The 19,240-nt window shown below is 43.2% G+C and overlaps 1 protein-coding gene across 2 annotated transcripts in view; it reads left to right on the top strand.

Annotated features, from left to right (window-relative positions):
• Nucleotides 1–985: 985 nt before the first annotated feature.
• The window catches only part of LOC136863332 (potassium channel subfamily K member 6), a 293,834-nt gene continuing 275,579 nt past the window's right edge, over nt 986–19,240 (top strand). The window contains exon 1 of one of the 2 annotated variants that reach the window (XM_067139719.2): nt 986–1,321. In XM_067139719.2, the coding sequence (XP_066995820.2) occupies nt 1,099–1,321 (223 nt within the window). In that variant the 5' untranslated portion in view covers nt 986–1,098. The remainder of the gene's footprint in view (nt 1,322–19,240) is intronic. The other variant, XM_067139718.2, reaches the window with a different exon arrangement.

The following is a 19,240-nucleotide window of genomic DNA, read 5'->3' on the forward strand; positions in this document are numbered from 1 at the left end:
CCCAAAGTTACACGCTCTAGGGCACAGCCCGTGAGGTGGCAGAAGTAGGTTCCGTTGCTGAGTCCGAGGGAAAAACCAATGCTGGATAGTAAGCGGATTAAGAAAGAAAGAAAGAAAGAAAGAAAGAAAGAAAGAAAGAAAGAAATAGAAAAGGAGTACTCTTGGTCAAAAAAGAGGGAAAATTGCAACACAAACATTTTTGTCCTTTAAATTTACAGTTAAAAATGTAGCTGTCCCCCGAAATTGTGGTATATCCCTTTTTTTCTGTCCTGTCCCTCCACTCCTTCAAAGAGACCCGCTCTATGTAGGCTCCCCCAGGGGTCAGCTGTTAACAGTCAGGTGTAGGCTGAATGTAGACCCTCCAGATGTGAAAGTTATAGTTTCGAAATGTTTGCACTTCCTGACGAAAATCGAATTCACGACTTTCCAGGTGAACGGCTCGGTTATGCAGTCCCCTAATGACCTTGTAAGGTTGCGCTTTTCGATGTACAAAATCTAGGATCCCTCATCACTGCAGGCCCGCCCCGCAGTGTAGGGGTAGCGTGTCTGCCTCTTACCCGGAGGACCCGGATTCGATTCCAGGCCAGGGCAGGAATGTTTACCTGGATATAAGGGCTGATTCAATGTCTACTCAGGTTACCTGAATAGAATTGAGGATCTATCTGACGGTGAGATAGCGGCCGCGTCTAGAAAGCCAAAAATAACGGCCGAGAGGTTTCGTCCTGCTGACCACACATCACCATATACACTGCAAGCCTTCGGGCTTGATTAGCGGTTGCTTGGTAGGCCAAGGACCTTCACGGGCTGTTCCGCCGTTGGTTTATCACTGTACTTGTCAAGAACAAAACAGTCGCCTACCTGTAATTCCCCCTGCGTGTTCGCCGATAATAATCCGGTCAGCTGAAGAAGATAGGGTCGGAAGTCACGTGGTAACTGGTGTTATCTCCTTGTGGTTTGTGGAGGGGCCGAGAGCTTAACTAACAGCTGTCCCCTGCCAGCAGTCTAATCTAGCTCCTCACGATGTGGAGAGTGCTGCATAAGGCGCACAGCTGACAGCGTACACTATGAACTTGTGAACTGATACATTATAACATAACCATGCTGACGGACGAAGAACGACTAACTCGTGCTCATGTAAGACAGGTGTTAGGTGTGAGACGTAGTTCGCTGCTACTCTTGCTCTACGTCGTGTTTTATGTGGCGTACCTCGTGACCGGAGGGTTGGTGTTCGCAGCCCTTGAGTCCCCTGCTGAGATGCATCTCAAGAACAAGGTGAACAACGCACGCAATGCCTTCCTGGAGCGGTACAGCAACGTTAAAGGTAAGAAGAAACCGCTTTATACCCAATTCACGATTTGACTACTTATGAGTCAGAATTATTTGTAATTAAGTTGTTGCTTTTTTTTTTTTTTTTTTTTTTTTAAGATTTTACTTAGTGAAAATGAAATCATGTCAATTTCAGGTGACAACGTCTGAACCACTCAGCCCGCTAGTTCATTAATGATATTAAATATACGTTCACAATTCTGACACTATGCTAGAACTATCATCTTTCACTCTGCTGCAGTTTTCAATGGAAACTCTCTTTTAACAGTACTCCAAGCAGAAAAAAAATATATTTAAAAACGCTGCTTAAAAGGGTCACAAAATGAAATCAATATAGATATATATAATAAGAGTTTTGTCTCCGCATGGCACAGAATTGAAAAAGAATGGTATTTTTGTATCGGTCGCGTCCACAGTAACAAGAAAATGCACTTTTTAATTTTCCGTCATCTCTCTTTATATATGTTTGTATGTATGCATGCATGTATGTATGTATGTATGTACTGTATGTATGTATCTTAACGAGAAAGTGGCCGAAGTTTTTTTTTTTTTTTGCTAGGGGCTTTACGTCGCACCGACACAGATAGGTCTTTTGGCGACGATGGGATAGGAAAGGCCTAGGAGTTGGAAGGAAGCGGCCGTGGCCTTAATTAAGGTACATCCCCAGCATTTGCCTGGTGTGAAAATGGGAAACCACGGAAAACCATTTTCAGGGCTGCCGATAGTGGGATTCGAACCTAGTATCTCCCGGATGCAAGCTCACAGCCGCGCGCCTCTACACGCACGGCCAACTCGCCCGGTAGTGGCCGAAGAGAATTTAATTAACATCGGTATATAAAGTCGGAGAATAAGGCACTAAGATCTAGGCTATAAATAATTTTATTCACGCTGAGTGAAATGGTAGTTTAGAGGAAGTCCTAAAATTTAATTATCAAATATTCATGTTATTAGGCGTCCTAACAATAGATACTAAGTAACTAAAGTTATGCAGAATTAAATTTCCGATCACGTATGTCTTATACATTTTTATCGTACCGGCTATGATAACAGAGATATTAATGAATTACGATTTTTATTCCCAAATCCAAATGAACGCCGAACCACGAGAAAAAGGGTGAACAGAATTTAATTAAAATCGTTAAGTGAAGTCATGGAATAAGATACTACATTCTAGGCTATAAATAATTTTCTTGACAGTGGATGAAATGGTAGTTTAGGGGAAGAAGCCTAAAGTGTAATTTTTAAATGCCAATATTATTGGTCCTATCGAAAAGAACTACATAACAAAAGTCATAGAGAATACAGTTTCCGATCAATGATGTCTTATACAGTTGTATAATATCGACTATGATAGTAGAAATCATGAATTAGTCTTTTATTGCTTAGTTCATCACAGTACCGAGCATTGCTAATACGGAGATATGGTTCAACCGCGTTAACTGGCGATGGTTTTGGTCTTGATTGTCTTATGTTGTAAAAGCACGTGATCACCGGTCCATATTGGGGAGGCAAATGGTGAAGATTATAAAATATGAGCCGGGCTGAGTGGTTCTGGCCTTCTGATCCCAACTTGGCAGGTTCGATCCTTGCTCAGTCCGGTGGTATTTGCAAGTGCTCAAATACGACAGTCTTGTGTCGGTAGATTTACTGGCACGTTAAAGAATTCCTGCGAGACTAAATTCCGGCACCTCGGCGTCCCCGGAAACAGCAAAAGTAGTTAGTGGGACGTAAAGCTAAAGACATTATAAAATACGAGAAAAAAATCATAAAGGAACGATCTCGCGGAGAGTAAGAATGGAGGGAGTCATGAAAGGGTATCTTATATCACAAAATTGGAAGAAAACTAACTGTGAAGGCCTTCGATTTCGAAAGCTCTTAAAATTCATCAACAATATATTGACCACTGTTTGCTCTGATGTGCTTTGTTTCTTGTGCTATATATCTATAAATGTTTTCATTCCCCACCCTGAAGGGAAGGGGCGGGCCACCTAGTGGGTAACGCCCTGTCTCTGGCTAAGTCTTGTGCTAGCACTCATCTCCGGCAAATGGGAGATTATAACAGCCTGCCTCAATATTGGCGGGAATTAGTTAGGGAATTCTAAAACTTCGCACAAGCTATGTGATTGTGCCCCCAGCGACGGGCACTGCAGCTAGTGCACAATAAAACAGTAGATAAAGACAACTTAAAGGCACAGTGTGTCTTTTGTTACCATGTTTGAGACTGAGAGTGTAGACGTCCTACAATCAAACCCGCTATCTCAAATGAACATGCCATTGCCAAAGGTTAATGCCCCACTATAGTACTTTCTTCCTTGTGACCGGGCGAGCTGGCCGTGCGGTTAGATCCACGCAGCTGTTAGCTCGCATCCGGGAGATAGTGGGTTCGAATCCCACTGTCGACAGCACAGAAGATGGTTTTCTGTGGTTTCCCATTTTCACACACGAGGCAAATGTTGGGACTGTACCTTAATTAAGGCCACGGCCGCTTCCTTCCCATTCCTAGGCTTTACCTGTCCCATCGTAGCCATAAGACCTATATGTGTCGGTGCGACGTAAAGCCAATATCACAAAAAAAAAATCCTTGTGAAAAGAAAACCAGGATTTTTCTTTGTTTTATCCTTTCTTCATCAAGAATGTCCACTTCCTTCTGGAAAACAATAAGAAAAATTGGAAAAATCGTTCGCATAAACTGACGGCACTTAACGCTTCATTGAAACTTTCTTTCTTTCCTAATCCGCTTACCCTCCAGGGTTGGTTTTTCCCTCGGACTCAGCGAGGGATCCCACCTCTACCACCTCAAGGCCTGTGTCCTGGAGCGTGAGACATTGGGTCGGGGAATACAACTGTGGAGAATGACCAGTAGCTCGCCCAGGCAGCCTCACCTGCTATGCTGAACAGGGACCATGCGGGGGGATGGGAAGATTAGAAGGAATAGGCAAGGAAGAAGGAAGGAAGCGGCCGTGGCCTTGAGTTAGGTGCCATCCCGGCATTTGCTTGGAGAAGTGGGAAACCACGGAAAACCACTTCCAGGATGGCTGAGGTGGGAATCGAACCCACCTCAACTCAGTTGACCTCCCGAGGCTGAGTGGACCCCGTTCCAGCCCTCGTACCACTTTCCAAATTTCGTGGCAGAGCCGGGAATCGAACCCGGACCTCTGGGTGTGGCAGCTAATCACGCTAACCACTACACCACAGAGGAGGACTTCATTGAAACTTTGGAGGCTTAACCACAGCACTGTCATCGTCTTTGCCTCTAAACTTGTCTCTTCTTGAGGAGATTATTGGTTTGTTCTCCATTTACGGCCGTACATATCGTCTCTGCGGAGCCGAAACCGCGAATGTCACAATCCTCTTCCTATCCATAACGTTCCTCAAGACTCGTCACGCCTCCCAGCCACATATGGATATGTAGTCCACCAGAACAATGTTCGTTGTGTTCATTTTGCTATGCGCGTGTGTAAACATGTCATACGACAGTTTCAGCAACAACAGATTACCGCTTCTTGTGACTATCGCCGAGAACCGTTCTGTGTTGATTGAGGACACTTCAGTATTAGTCTCGATTGCGGACACAAAAATATTTGGGAAGAGTTGCAGCTCGTTTCAGCCTCCGTGGCTCGGGCGGCAGCGCGTCGGCTTCTCACCGCTGAGTTCCGTGGTTCAAATCCCGGTCTCTCCACGTGAGATTTGAGCTGGAAAAATCGGAGGCGGGACAGATTTTTCTCCGGGTACTCCGGTTTTCCCTGTCTTCTTTCATTCCAGCAACACTCTCATATATCATTTCATTTCATCTGTCAGTCATTAATCATTGCCCCAGAGGAGTGCGACAGGCTTCGTTTCAGGGTTTTCCTTTCCATCCCTCTTCCACCCGCCTTCGTTCATAAAACGTATGTCGTAAATAAAAGTGCATTATTAGCAGTATGTATTTAAAATTATGAGGAATCTTATAGATGAGAAATAATTATAAGCCTAAATTAATACATAAATAATTAGTAGTAAAGCTGACAAAATTCCTAAAAAGTGCAAACAGTTATTCTGAAAAAGCAATAAAAAGGCAATTACGGGACTAGGTCTTCATTATTTTAAAGGCCCATTACGATAAACCGTGCGGGTCAATGGCGTCCGTGGGTCTTCCGATCCCCTTCCGTTAACTTCATGTGCGGAGCTACACGGCAGGCCTACCTCGAAAATTAGCGAGGTGCCGTAAAAAACAGGCACTCAGTCCCGGGTTGTGCTAACAGTGAACCTTTAAGCACTTGTACTAGTAACAAAAGTACAATATATACACTGACTGACAGAGCAAATGCAACAGCAAGAAGGAGTGGTTCGAAAGGGATGAAAGTTGGGGAAAAAACAGAGACGGCACGGACGAATAATTGATGTTTATTTCAAACCGATATGCAGGTTACACAATGCGCACGGCATCGACTCAGTAGGATGTAGGACCACCGCAAGCGGCGATGCACGCAGAAACACGTCGAGGTACAGAGTCAATAAGAGTGCGGATGGTGTCCTGAGGGATGGTTCTCCATTCTCTGTCAACCATTTGCCACAGTTGGTCGTCCGTACGAGGCTGGGGCAGAGTTTGCAAACGGCGTCCAATGAGATCCCACACGTGTTCGATTGGTGAGAGATCCGGAGAGTACGCTGGCCACGGAAGCATCTGTACACCTCGTAGAGCCTGTTGGGAGATGCGAGCAGTGTGTGGGCGGGCATTATCCTGCTGAAACAGAGCATTGGGCAGCCCCTGAAGGTACGGGAGTGCCACCGGCCGCAGCACATGCTGCACGTAGCGGTGGGCATTTAACGTGCGTTGAATACGCACTAGAGGTGACGTGGAATCATACGCAATAGCGCCCCAAACCATGATGCCGCGTTGTCTAGCGGTAGGGCGCTCCACAGTTACTGCCGGATTTGACCTTTCTCCACGCCGACGCCACACTCGTCTGCGGTGACTATCACTGACAGAACAGAAGCGTGACTCATCGGAGAACACGACGTTCCGCCATTCCCTCATCCAAGTCACTCTAGCCCGGCACCATGCCAGGCGTGCACGTCTATGCTGTGGAGTCAATGGTAGTTTTCTGAGCGGACGCCGGGAGTGCAGGCCTCCTTCAACCAATCGACGGGAAATTGTTCTGGTCGATATTGGAACAGCCAGGGTGTCTTGCACATGCTGAAGAATGGCGATTGACGTGGCGTGCGGGGCTGCCACCGCTTGGCGGCGGATGCGCCGATCCTCGCGTGCTGACGTCACTCGGGCTGCGCCTGGACCCTTCGCACGTGCCACATGTCCCTGCGCCAACCATCTTCGCCACAGGCGCTGCACCGTGGACACATCTCTATGGGTATCGGCTGCGATTTGACGAAGCGACCAACCTGCCCTTCTCAGCCCGATCACCATACCCCTCGTAACGTCGTCTGTCTGCTGGGAATGCCTCCGTTGACGGCGGCCTGGCATTCTTAGCTATACACGAGTCCTGTGGCACACGACAACACGTTCTACAATGACTGTCGGCTGAGAAATCACGGTACGAAGTGGGCCATTCGCCAACGCCGTGTCCCATTTATCGTTCGCTACGTGCGCAGCACAGCGGCGCATTTCACATCATGAGCATACCTCAGTGACGTCAGTCTACCCTGCAATTGACATAAAGTTCTGACCACTCCTTCTTGGTGTTGCATTTGCTCTGTCAGTCAGTGTACATACTTTATTTCACGAAAGCTTATCTGTAGGAAATAGTGTCTGCAGTCGAGGCACATCGAGACTATTAATGGGGTGTCCACAATCGAGGCACATCGAGGCTACCAATGGGGTGTCCGCATTCGAGGAACATAGAGACTATTAATGGGGTGTCCGCAATCGAGGCACATGCAGACCATTAATGGCGTGTCCGCAATCGAGGCACATCGCGACTAGTAATGTGGTGTCCGCAATCGAGGGACATCGAGAGTATTAATGGGGTGTCCGCAATCGAGGCACATCCAGACCATTAATGGGGTGTCCGCAATCGAGGCACATCGAGAACATTAATGGGGTGTCCGAAATCGAGGCACATCGAGACTATTAATGGGGTGTCCGAAATCGAGGCACATCGAGACTATGAATGGGGTGTCCGCAATCGAGGCATATCGAGACTATGAATGGGGTGTCCGCAATCGAGGCATATCGAGACTATGAATGGGGTGTCCGCAATCGAGGCACATCGAGACTATTAATGGGGTGTCCGAAATCGAGGCACATCGAGACTATTAATGGGGTGTCCGCAATCGAGGCATATCGAGACTATGAATGGGGTGTCCACAATCGAGGCACATCGAGACTATTAATGGGGTGTCCGAAATCGAGGCACATCGAGACTATTAATGGGGTGTCCGCAATCGAGGCATATCGAGACCATGAATGGGGTGTCCGCAATCGAGGCATATCGAGACTATGAATGGGGTGTCCGCAATCGAGGCATATCGAGACTATGAATGGGGTGTCCGCAATCGCAACGACAGCCCTAGAACGGCAGTTAATTGGCGGTACTTCAGATTCGTTATAACTGGTTTCGATTGTACTTGTTAGGTCTGAAACCTTTATAATTACGCCATTGTTTTTTAAATGCATGTGATTCTTTTTGTTGAAATATTTTTCGGTTGTTTTGTCTTGAAATTTATGGAAAAACTCCTGAGGAGTTTGTGTATGCCTTCTCCTCGAAATGACTACGCCCCTACGTGGTGCCACAAGAACTCCGCTAATATCGACCACAGTGGAGGTGCCATGACTAAATCTAACCCTTCTAAAGAACTATTGAAAATACAACCATATCGAAATGTTCATTTAGGCACTCGTTTATTGTTTTCAGTCACTATTAATCACTACTGATCGGCATTTAGGGCAGTCGCCCAGGTGGCAGATTCCCTATCTGTTGTTTTCCTAGCCTTTTCCTAAATGATTTAAAAGAAATTGGAAATTTATTGAACAACTCCCTTGCTAAGTTATTTCAGTCCCCCTAACTCCCCTAACTGTAAACGAATATTTGTTTCAATTTGTCCTCTTGAATTCCAAGTTTATCTTCATATTGTGATCTTTCCTATTTTTAAAGACACCGCTCAAACTTATTCGTCTACTAATGTCATTCCACGCCACTGACAGCTCGGAACATACCACTTAGTCGAGCAGCTCGTCTCCTTCCTCTCAAGTCTTCCCAATCCAAACTTTGCAACATTTTTGTAACGCTACTCTTTTGTCGGAAATCACTCAGAACAAATCAAGCTGCTTTTCTTCGGAATTTTTTCCCGGTTCTTGAATCAAGTAATCCTGATGAGGTCCCCATGCACTGGAACCATACTCTAGTTGAGGTCTTACCAAAGACTTACATGCCCTCTCCTTTACATCCTTACTACAACTCCTAAATCCCCTTATAACCATGTGCAGTGATCTGCACCCCTTATTTGCAATCATATTTATGTGATTACCCCGATGAAGATCTTTCCATATATTAACACCTAGGTACTTACAGTGATCCCCATAAGGAACCTTCACCCCATCAATGCAGTAATTAAATCCATCGGTTTTAAAGAACTGCCGAGAGAGGAGGAGGCGTCTGATTACACGAGCACAGGTGTGCTACTGCGCTCCTCTGCCAGTCTCAGTAAGGTTTCGAATGTGCTATTCAAGCTTTTAAATAAATTGTTGATTTAATTGAATTGATTCAATTTAGTCACTAAAGTAAGGGACGCCGATGGTACCTTTAAATAACTATCATTATCGTCGTCATCGTTAATACAGGAGTTTAGGCTGGTTAAAATTTCGTGGAAATGTGGGCTAGTTAACAGCGGAGTGATCGCGCTAAGTTCTCCATTCGGAGACGCGTGGGTTCGAACCACACCGTCGGCTATCCTGACAATGGTTTTCTGTGGTTTACCATTCTCATTTCTAAGCAAATGCTGGAACAGTTCCAGTCCATAGGCCACAGCCGAATCCCCCCACTTCCTTACCCAGTTTCATAGCTGCCTTTTTGTATCAGTGGCAGAGTGTCGGCCACAGGATCCCAAGATAGCGGTGTCAAACCCGGCAGAGGTAGTCGGATTTTTGAAGGTTGGAAAAAAGTCCATTCGACACTCCATGTCGTACGATGTTGGCATGTAAAAGATTTCTGGTGACACATTTGGTATTTACCCGACAAAATTGATTAAATCTCAGCCATAGACGCCCAAGAGAGTTTTGGTTTACCCGGTCTGCCATCTAGTAGGCCTAGATTAAAATAGAACGTCAAAACTGACGAGGAGACAGCCAGATGGCATCAAATTGAAATGACTGCACACGCTAGCTGAGGCCATACGTTTTTTTTTTTTTTTTGCTAGGGGCTTTACGTCGCACCGACACAGATAGGTCTTATGGCGACGATGGGATAGGAAAGGCCTAGGAGTTGGAAGGAAGCGGCCGTGGCCTTAATTAAGGTACAGCCCCAGCATTTGCCTGGTGTGAAAATGGGAAACCACGGAAAACCATCTTCAGGGCTGCCGATAGTGGGATTCGAACCTACTATCTCCCGGATGCAAGCTCACAGCCCCGCGCCTCTACACGCACGGCCAACTCGCCCGGTGGCCATACGTTTATTATTATTGTTATTATTATTATTACCTAATTTCATTCACCATCATTCATTTAAACTTCACTACCTTTTTATCTAGCGTCAGGAAGGGCATCTAGCCGTAAAAATTCAATATGCATTTTCCTCATTTCGTCCCAGACCCCGTATCAAGAAAGTGGACTCTGAGGTAGACATATGAGTAAATTATTTTATTAGCACTCCCTCGTCTACAGCGCTGACTTGGGGGAAATAAACAGATACGTGTCTACTGTAACCTGCATGCCTGCGTGCGAGTATCTGCAGCACTGTTCTAGTTGTCGGGTTTCAAACATCAGTAGCGGCGATTAGGGGAAGGGGGCGAGGTAGGGGTTAGTTGCCCACCCCTCCCCCACTTTGTGGAGACAATATTACATTTTTATGCCATTGTAGCCGGCTGAAACTAGGAATTATAGGATTTTTAAAAAAAGCAATTTGTACAAGCGCTGTTGTTAAAAAATCCCTTGTGGCCTCCGGAGGGTCCTGGTGCAGGGCTTTTGTTTTGACGCCCGTAGACGACTTGCGCGTTGTGATGATGAAATGATGATGAATACAGCACATATACCCAGTCCCCGTACCACGGTAATTAACCAATTATGCCGAAAGTTCACGACCCTGCCTGGAATCGAACCCGGGACCCCTGTGACCAAAGACCAGCACGCTAACCACTTAGTCATGAAGCCGGACAGCCCTGTTTTCAGTAGCTGATTCTTTCTTTAATTATTAACAAAGTTTCTAGCGGAAATACGCGCAAAATATTAGTGCGTACTGTCTCAGCAATGCGATGAAGAGCATGTGCTAAGTATGTTATATGAATTCAACTGGAATTTGAGTGTTTGTTGTAATTTTACCAAGTATCTGCATCTGTAACACATAAGAGTAGCTGGTCGTACTTGATGCCAGATGGTCATAATAATTTCAAGGAGTCCACCACACACTGGGTCACAGTTATATTGTACTGTAGGTGATCGGCAATTCAAACACAGTAAAATAAGGTATCCTTATATTTGCTCCTTATTTAAAACACCGACAATTATATTAGCAATAAAGTGGCCATCAGTATCAGTGGTGGTTCGATCCCCACTGTCGGCAGCCCTGAAGATGATTTTCCGTGGTTTCCCGTTTTCACACTAGGTAACTGCTGGGGCTGTACCTTAATTAAGGCCACGGCCGCTTCCTTCTCAGTCCTAGCCCATTCCTGTCCCATCGTCGCCATAAGACCTATCTGTGTCGGTGCGACGTAAAACCAATAGCACAGTATCAGTGGTTTCATCAACAGACAACCGTACGAACTGACCTGCTAGTTCATTCTGTAAATTTGAGATTACGTTCATTGCTACAATGTCCTACATAAGTCTCACATATGTCTTCGGGCACATGTTGAGTGTATTTGGCAAGAAAGCATTATAATATGGAATTATTCACTTTCCAAAAGTGAATTCAACAGTTAAAAATGCTTTGCACGAGTCACTGCTCTCTGGACACCCCACTAGTTGCTTTTGAATAGGCTATTTATTTGCGAGATTTCTAGTTAAACTCTCCTTATGTTTCGCTGTGATTATATGCTGAACTACTTGAAATCTTTTTTTTCACTTTCCACATATTTTTAAACGCTCCACACAACAATAGTATATTATCTGTAGGAATTAAGCCACCTGAAAATGCTTTGTGTGAATTAGTCCATCCACCACTCGAGGTTGGTTTGACTTTCGGCATTTACAAGACTATTAACACAATTTATATGCGTAACTTAATATAATTTGTCTAGCACGCAACCATCTCACATCACCGTTACAAATCACCGTTACAAATTACAGCACTGTTGCCCGCGGCCAGCCAAAGCAGAGAAGAATGATGAAGCAAGGGATTCACTGCATGGCACCATCACATCAGCATTATTCCTCTCCACGTGGCAAGTTGCTCCATCGCATGCAATGTCACTGCCAATATGATCCAGACGAAAAAATAATAAAGTATAAAAGCCTTAACGTTTGAAATATGCCATGTAGGCAATAAAATATTGAAATATAATACATCAATCGAAATCACGAAATTAAAAAATCTAAAATCTCGTTAAAATATGCCACATATACAATAAAATATGATGCATTTATCAAAATCACGAAAGTATGCAGTTATATGTACCATAAAATCATGTTCATATAACTGAAGATTCCATAATTCGTACAAATATTGTATAAGCATGCATTTTTAACAACTGAGAATAAACACGAAAATGTAATGAACTTCCGGGTCCTAAAAATAAAAAGAGGAAGAAGAAGAAGAAAAAAGAAGAGTTTTTCGCGAACTATGCACCGCGTGTCACCAAATGAAGTGATGGACATTGGTATTCTGTCATTCTTCACTGTAATTTCTAACGTGGTAATCTGTCACAGTTTTACCAAGAAACGAAATATTAATAACCTTCCATTTTTGTTACGTGCCATACGTCATATTATTTTATTTGACAAACCCTCCTTCCGTTGAAGGTTGCCGCAGTGGACAAAGCATAGTTAGGCAATTTCGATTTATAGTGGTAATTTTGTTGACTGCATTATTCTTACAATGTCGTAAATATACAAGAATTATAAATGATAACAGTGATTTCTAAGGAATGAAACTCAACCTCGTAACACTAACAGTGATATAGTTAGCAATTCTAGAAAGTCGATGTTAAACTCTTTCTAAAAAAAACTATGAATCGACGAATAGTCCCTGGAGCTCCTACCATTTGTCCTATCGCTAATAAAATATCTCGAAAATAACTCACAAGGACGAACACCACCACCCTATTTTTCTAAAATTTTAGTCCGCTTTTCTATGTATTAAAAGTTCTATGGATTAAATAAACTTACGCAATTTTCTGTAATGTTCGATACACTTTAACTTATCCAACTGAACATTTATGAAAAATACTGTGTTTTTATAGTAATAAATTACATTCAGAGAGAAAATAGGATTATAATACTTGTCAAGCCGAGTCTTCTGCAGTATTGCACTGAGAAGCGGTGGGAACTAGTTCAAGTGATCAATGGGCAGAGGAGAAAACTGAAAACCTTTGCTAACGGTAGTTTAAAAAGATGGCTTTCTTGTGGTTCGAGGAGGAGTAGTCTAACTTCTCAACAGAACTCGCAACTTCGGTTAATTTCCACATGCAGGAACTTTTAAAAGAGTTATCAAATTGAAGTGATGTTTTATTAATTTAAGGTATCCTTTTACTAGAATATTTAAAAATAAAGTGACATTTCATTTCTCATTCATATTTTCTCTTCTTTGCTGACACAGTCTCATTCACTTTACCTCGATTCTCTTAAAATCTACTACAGTATAATGTGATCCAACTTCAAAGAAGTGTTCAATATTTTTTACGTTTTTTCAATCAATCAATGAATGAATCAATCAATGAATAATTAGTTATATGCATTTAGGGCTGGTGCCCAGGTGGCAGATTCCCTACCAATTGTTTGACTAGTTTTTTCTTAAACATTTTCAAAGGACTAGGAAATTTCTCAAACATTTCCCTTGATAATTTACTCCAGTCCCTTACTTCTCGTCCTATAAATGAATATTTACCCCGATTTTTCCTCTTGAATTCCAACTTTTTACAGCACATGTATTTATCATTCACAGTTTCCTTCATTAGGTACCAGTCTGCATTACAAGCTCACAGTTACAAATTACATTCAGTGTGGGGAAATAAGATTTTGTAGGAGAAACTGATGTTCGATCACATGAGCCTCGCACACATGGAGGTGCTACGTCACACAGACAGGTTTACCCGATGTCTAGGGTTAGTCCGGGGACCCACTCAGCCTCATGGCGCTGTCTGGTACGACGAGTAGCGGACCTGGTCAAGAATCTTCTCTCGCTGACGGCATTCTGTTCCAGTATCTTCAGGCTTGGGAAGCCAATGCGCAATTGAGGCTGTTGTGTTTTTCTTCAGACTTCATTTTTGGTTTTAACTTCGTGAAAATCTTGAAAATGTGTCGTGACTCACTCACCTTGCATCCTCATAGCAGTCCCCCTAGTTTAGGACCGTTATATTAACGTAAATGAAAATGCGATTCATATAACTATACATTAAACCTCAATGACCTGCTCTATTTACAGTCAGTCCTTTGAATTTTGTGTGACTGATGTAAAAATTATATAAAGTAGAAGCTACAACGTCGTCCCTCATTTCTCACTACTTTTTTTTTGCTACGGGGTTTACGTCGCACCGACACAGACAGGTCTTATGGCGACGATGGGATAGGAAAGGCCTAGGAGTTGGAAGGAAGTGGCCGTGGCCTTAATTGAGGTACAGCCCCAGCATTTGCCTGGTGTGAAAATGGGAAACCACGGAAAACCATCTTCAGGGCTACCGACAGTGGGATTCGAACCCACGATCTCACGGATGCAAGCTCACAGCCGCGCGCCTCCACGCGCACGGCCAATTCGCCCGGTATTTCTCACTACTACAAGTTTAGAAAGCTTTTACAGAAATATTTTTATGGCATATTCGTTTCATTTCTCTAAGGAATAACGAACGAAATTTTGCCAAATCTTAATAAATCTCTCATGCACCTTGTGCTTGATGGATTGCTGAGTCGATATTAATACTGCGTATGCTGTAATTTCTTCCAATCTCCGAAGCTCACGACGATCTGCCACGCAGTTTGATCTTGAAATCTGAAGTACAGTCGGCTACATGTTATTCTTTCACTTGTACGATGATATCTTTCGAGTGATTCTTCAAGATTGAATTCCGATAAAAGCGGATAAAATCTCATTTCAGAGATACGTTTAAGAATATCTACAAAAGAGTCATGATACAGCGAGAAAATCATAACGCTTTCGTATTTCACTGCAACTCTGAAGAGATGAAAGATCTGAAATGGGCAAAGAATATCTGTTCTTGTCGTTTACTGCTTCGCACTTAGGTGGGCCTTAGGAGTGCCGGCACGGGGCTGTCATTGAGGAGCAAGAGGGGATGGGAGGATAAATCCGGAAAAACTGAATCATAATATTTTAAAAAGTTCAGCCCAAAAGTACGTTTGGGTCATATTATTCTTGTGATTTTTTTTTTTTTTTTCAAAAACAGCGAAGTGCGTAAATTATTGTATCTGCTTTTAAAATTCTTCCATGCCAATATCCGAGAACGGGAGGTGTTTCGTTCGCATTAAAACGAAAACTGACATATCAAGCCCAAAGCGTATGGGGATTTAGCGAAGGAATTATCATGATCACACTAAAGACAGAGCCTAATTATATAGTATTAACCCAGACTTACGGGCCCAGATCTGGACACTCTGATGATGAAGTAGGAGTTGAATAGCTGATAGTATTGATTAACATTAAAGATTATAATAACGTAATCATCATAGAGAATTGGAATTCTGTAGCAGGTAAGGGTAGAGTTGGCAAATGCGTGGGGAAGTATGACATCGAAAACAGGAATGAAAGATGTGACAGGAAAATTGAGTTTTGCAAACGTCATATGTTGGTGATTGCAAATACTTGCTTTGAACAATCGAAAATAACACCGGACCCCGTCAGCAGGAGGTAGAAACGCTGAAGAAAAGAAGAAGAAGAAGAACACTCGAAAATAAGAAGATACACCTGGACCATCCCAGAGAATGGTGACATATACCAGATAAAATATATAATTATTAAAGACTGCTATCGTAACCAAGCTAAACCTTCTAAGAGCTATCCAGGTGCAGATGTGGACACGGACCACAATTTGATGTTAATAAAGATCCAACGTCGTTTTAGAAGAAATGATATAAAAGAACCATGTGAAAAATGGAACATCAGCAGGGTAAAAAGTGACAAGCAAGCTTAAATAAGTTAAGAGAAAAAGATCAAGAAAAAATTGACCCCAACAAGATGTCAGGAATTAATGTGCAGGAGAAATGAGATAGAACAAAAACAAGGAAAATAAACCGAAATGGCTGATACAGTACATGCTTGGAAAGACTGGAAAAGGCAGTGCACAAACCTTGGATCACTGGAGATATACGGAGTTAGTAAATTGAAGAATGTAGGAAGTGCAAAGCGAGAGGAATCCAGGAAGAATATGCAAGACTGTGGAACAAATAAACAGAAAAACAAGGAGAATAAGAGAAGAATGGCACGAAAAGAAGTGCAAAGACATGGACGAAAATATTGATGAAATATAATAACGAGAGAGCATACGCCGAGATACGAGCACAGTTTGGAAAAAGGAAAGAGTTGAACATCATGCGGAATAAGAATGGCGAAGCTCTAACTGAGGAAAATGCAGTAGCGCTACGTTGGAAGGAGAACACAGGAGACGTCTACCAAGGAATTCTTGATACAGATGTCCTGGAAAGTGAGGACGAAGCGGAAGTTGGTGAGCTAGGACCACCGATACTCAGAGAAAAATTTGATGCGTCTCTCAAGACACAGATAGCCTTCAGGACCATATGAAATCCCTGCAGAGATCTTACAGGCCCTGACCACAATCTACACGAGCTAATCAATGAAGTGTGCATAACAGCAAACTATCCTTATAGCTATCCCAAAAAAGCATAGAACACAGGTGTGTGAAGATCCTCCTCTACCAAGCCTCTAAATTACCGGATAGAGAGGATGATGATAATATTTCAGAAAAGTTTGGATTTAGGAAGGGAAGAAACACAAGTGAAGCCATTGTTAGTCTTAAGAGTCATTATCGAAAAATTGCGTCCAATGATAAAGAAAAAGCTTTTGATAGCGTAAACTGGAATGTGCCACTTGAAATCCTAAGAAAGCTGAAAATAGACTTCAGGGATAGAAGAATAATCTACCACCTTTACAAAAACCAGACAGCTTCGATGGGAAAACAGTGGAAGCAAAAATTGGAAAGGGCTTAAGACAAGGATGTGTACTATCACCATTATTATTTAAGATCTATATAGAAGAAGCCATAAAGGAACTTTTCACTACTAACAACCATGGAATTCATGTTAAAGGCAAACAGTACGATTTGCTGATGATAACTGAAAATGGAAAAGGCGCTAAATAACATGAACGGTTTGCTAAAACAGAGATGCGGCATGAGAATAAACAAAAAAAAAACAGTACTAGGGATAATGACCAAATTGCCAATCGGCTGATGGATGGAGAAAAATAGATCAAGGAAAGGAATTCAGGTATCTATGAAGTCTGATCACATCTGACGGAGAATATACGAGAGACGTAAACGCCCGGATTGCACGGGCACAAGAAGCTTTCTCAAAAGAGAAGTCTCTACTAACATCCAAGACCATCGGCACGGAGGTACGAAAGCACTTCGTAAAAGGAGTTGTATGGAGTGTTGTAAGCTGCGGGTCAGAAACATGCACAGTGCGCAAAGCAGAAACGCAGAAATTCAAGTTCTTTGAGATGTGGTGCTCGAGTCGACATCTAAGGGTACGTTGAACTAGTAGAGTCACAAACGAGAACGTTCTCAAAAGAGCAAATGAGACACGCAGCCTCAAACAAGAGAAGAAATAGCATCGTTTGCCACTTGCTTCGCCATTCTGACTGGTGCACCGCCATGTTCGATGAGAAAATGGAAGGTAGAAGGACCAAAGGAAGACCTAGAGTGCAATTTATCGACAACATTAAAGGCAAGCATACCTATTGCCACCTAAAGCTGTTTGCCAAAGGACATGCATGTTATCCGCCAACCTTAGGGCTGAGGACAATAAGAAGAAGCCAGTATCCAACGGCCGTCTTCATATTTCATACACCCATTACAGGCACACAGTATCTTAAACAATGTTCTGGAATGTTTCCCTCTTCCAACGTAAACATCCTGTGACACACCTCTCACTTTCGCTGGAGCTTTTTCGAAGGAAATCAGTAACGGCCTATCCACTTTATGAAACAAAGCAATGTAGTGACATCACATAAATACCACAAACACATTAATACCAGAAACTATGTTCAATAATAACAATAATAATAATAATGTCCGCCTATGTGTAGTGGTTAGCGTGATTAGCTGCCACACGCGGAAGTCTGGGATTGATTCCCGGCTCTGCCACGAAATTCGAAAAGTGGTACGAGGGCTGGAACAAGGTCCACTCAGCCTCGGGAGGTCAACTGAGTAGAGGGGGTTCGATTTCCACCTGAGCCATCCTCGAGGTGGTTTTCCGTGGTTGCCCACTTCTCTCTCAGGCAAAGGCCGGGATAGTACCTAACTTAAGGCCACTTCCGCTTCCTTCTCTCTTCCTTGTCTATCACTTCCAATCTTCCCATCCCCTACAAGGACTCTGTTCAGCATAGCAGGAGAGGCTACCTGGGCGAGGTACTGGTCATACTCCCCAGTTGTATGCCCGACCCCATGTCTCGCACTCTAGGACACTGCCCTTGAGGTGGTAGAGGTGGGATCCCTCACTGAGTCTGAGGGAAAAAAACAACCCTGGAGGGTAAACAGATTAAGAAAGAAAGAAAGAAAGAAAGAAAGAAAGAAAGAATAATAATAATAATAATAATAATAATAATAATAATATGTCTACACTTTAGTCCCGTTTCTTTAAACGGGATCGGGGATGAGGTGAGTTGAATGTGGCGTGATTTTACGGCCGGATGCTCTTCCTGACGCGAAACTCAGTTGAGAAGCTAAGGAAGATTAAATGAATGATGGTGAATGAAATTTAAGTAGGAGTCCAATTGTCGGCAGCCCTGAAAATGGTTTTCCGCGGTTTCCCATTTTCACACCAGAGGTATTTATAAAGACCACGGTCGCTTCCTTCCCAGTCCTAGCCGTTTCCTATGCCATCGTCACTCTGTAACTTGTCTGTTTCGTTGCGACGTAAAATAAATAGCAAATATAAACCTGAAAAAGCGTTCGGAATATTGCGAGATGAGGCACTTTATATGGCGGGGCGTGTTTAGTCCTAGAGCAGAGTAGCTAAGCTGAGCCCAGTGCAGCTGGTCTGCTTGTCTGAAATGTGGACAAGCGCAAAAAGGTCACAGTGAAGCGAGAGAGCGGGACACGAGCAGCAACGTTCGATTGTGACTACGAAGCTCTCCTCACACCAATCAGCGAAACGTTGGTTAGAGGACAGTATATTAACAAAAGAAAACTTTATATTTACAAGAAAATCTGACCTTTGAAAAATATTCGGGTTTGATTTGTACTGCTCTCCATATACCGTACATGATCTTATTTTTCAAGGAAAACTGACCCATTACATGTTTCTGTTTCAATGTTCAATGAAGCGTGCAAGCCACGATTTACAATTTCTTGAATGGGAATGACAGAATTTCCGTTTTAAAAAGTAAAGTAAAACAAACATGAACTGCACAGGTACAGGTTG

This window comes from Anabrus simplex, chromosome 2 (genome assembly GCF_040414725.1).
Source record: "Anabrus simplex isolate iqAnaSimp1 chromosome 2, ASM4041472v1, whole genome shotgun sequence".
Classification (NCBI taxonomy): Eukaryota; Metazoa; Arthropoda; class Insecta; order Orthoptera; family Tettigoniidae; genus Anabrus; species Anabrus simplex.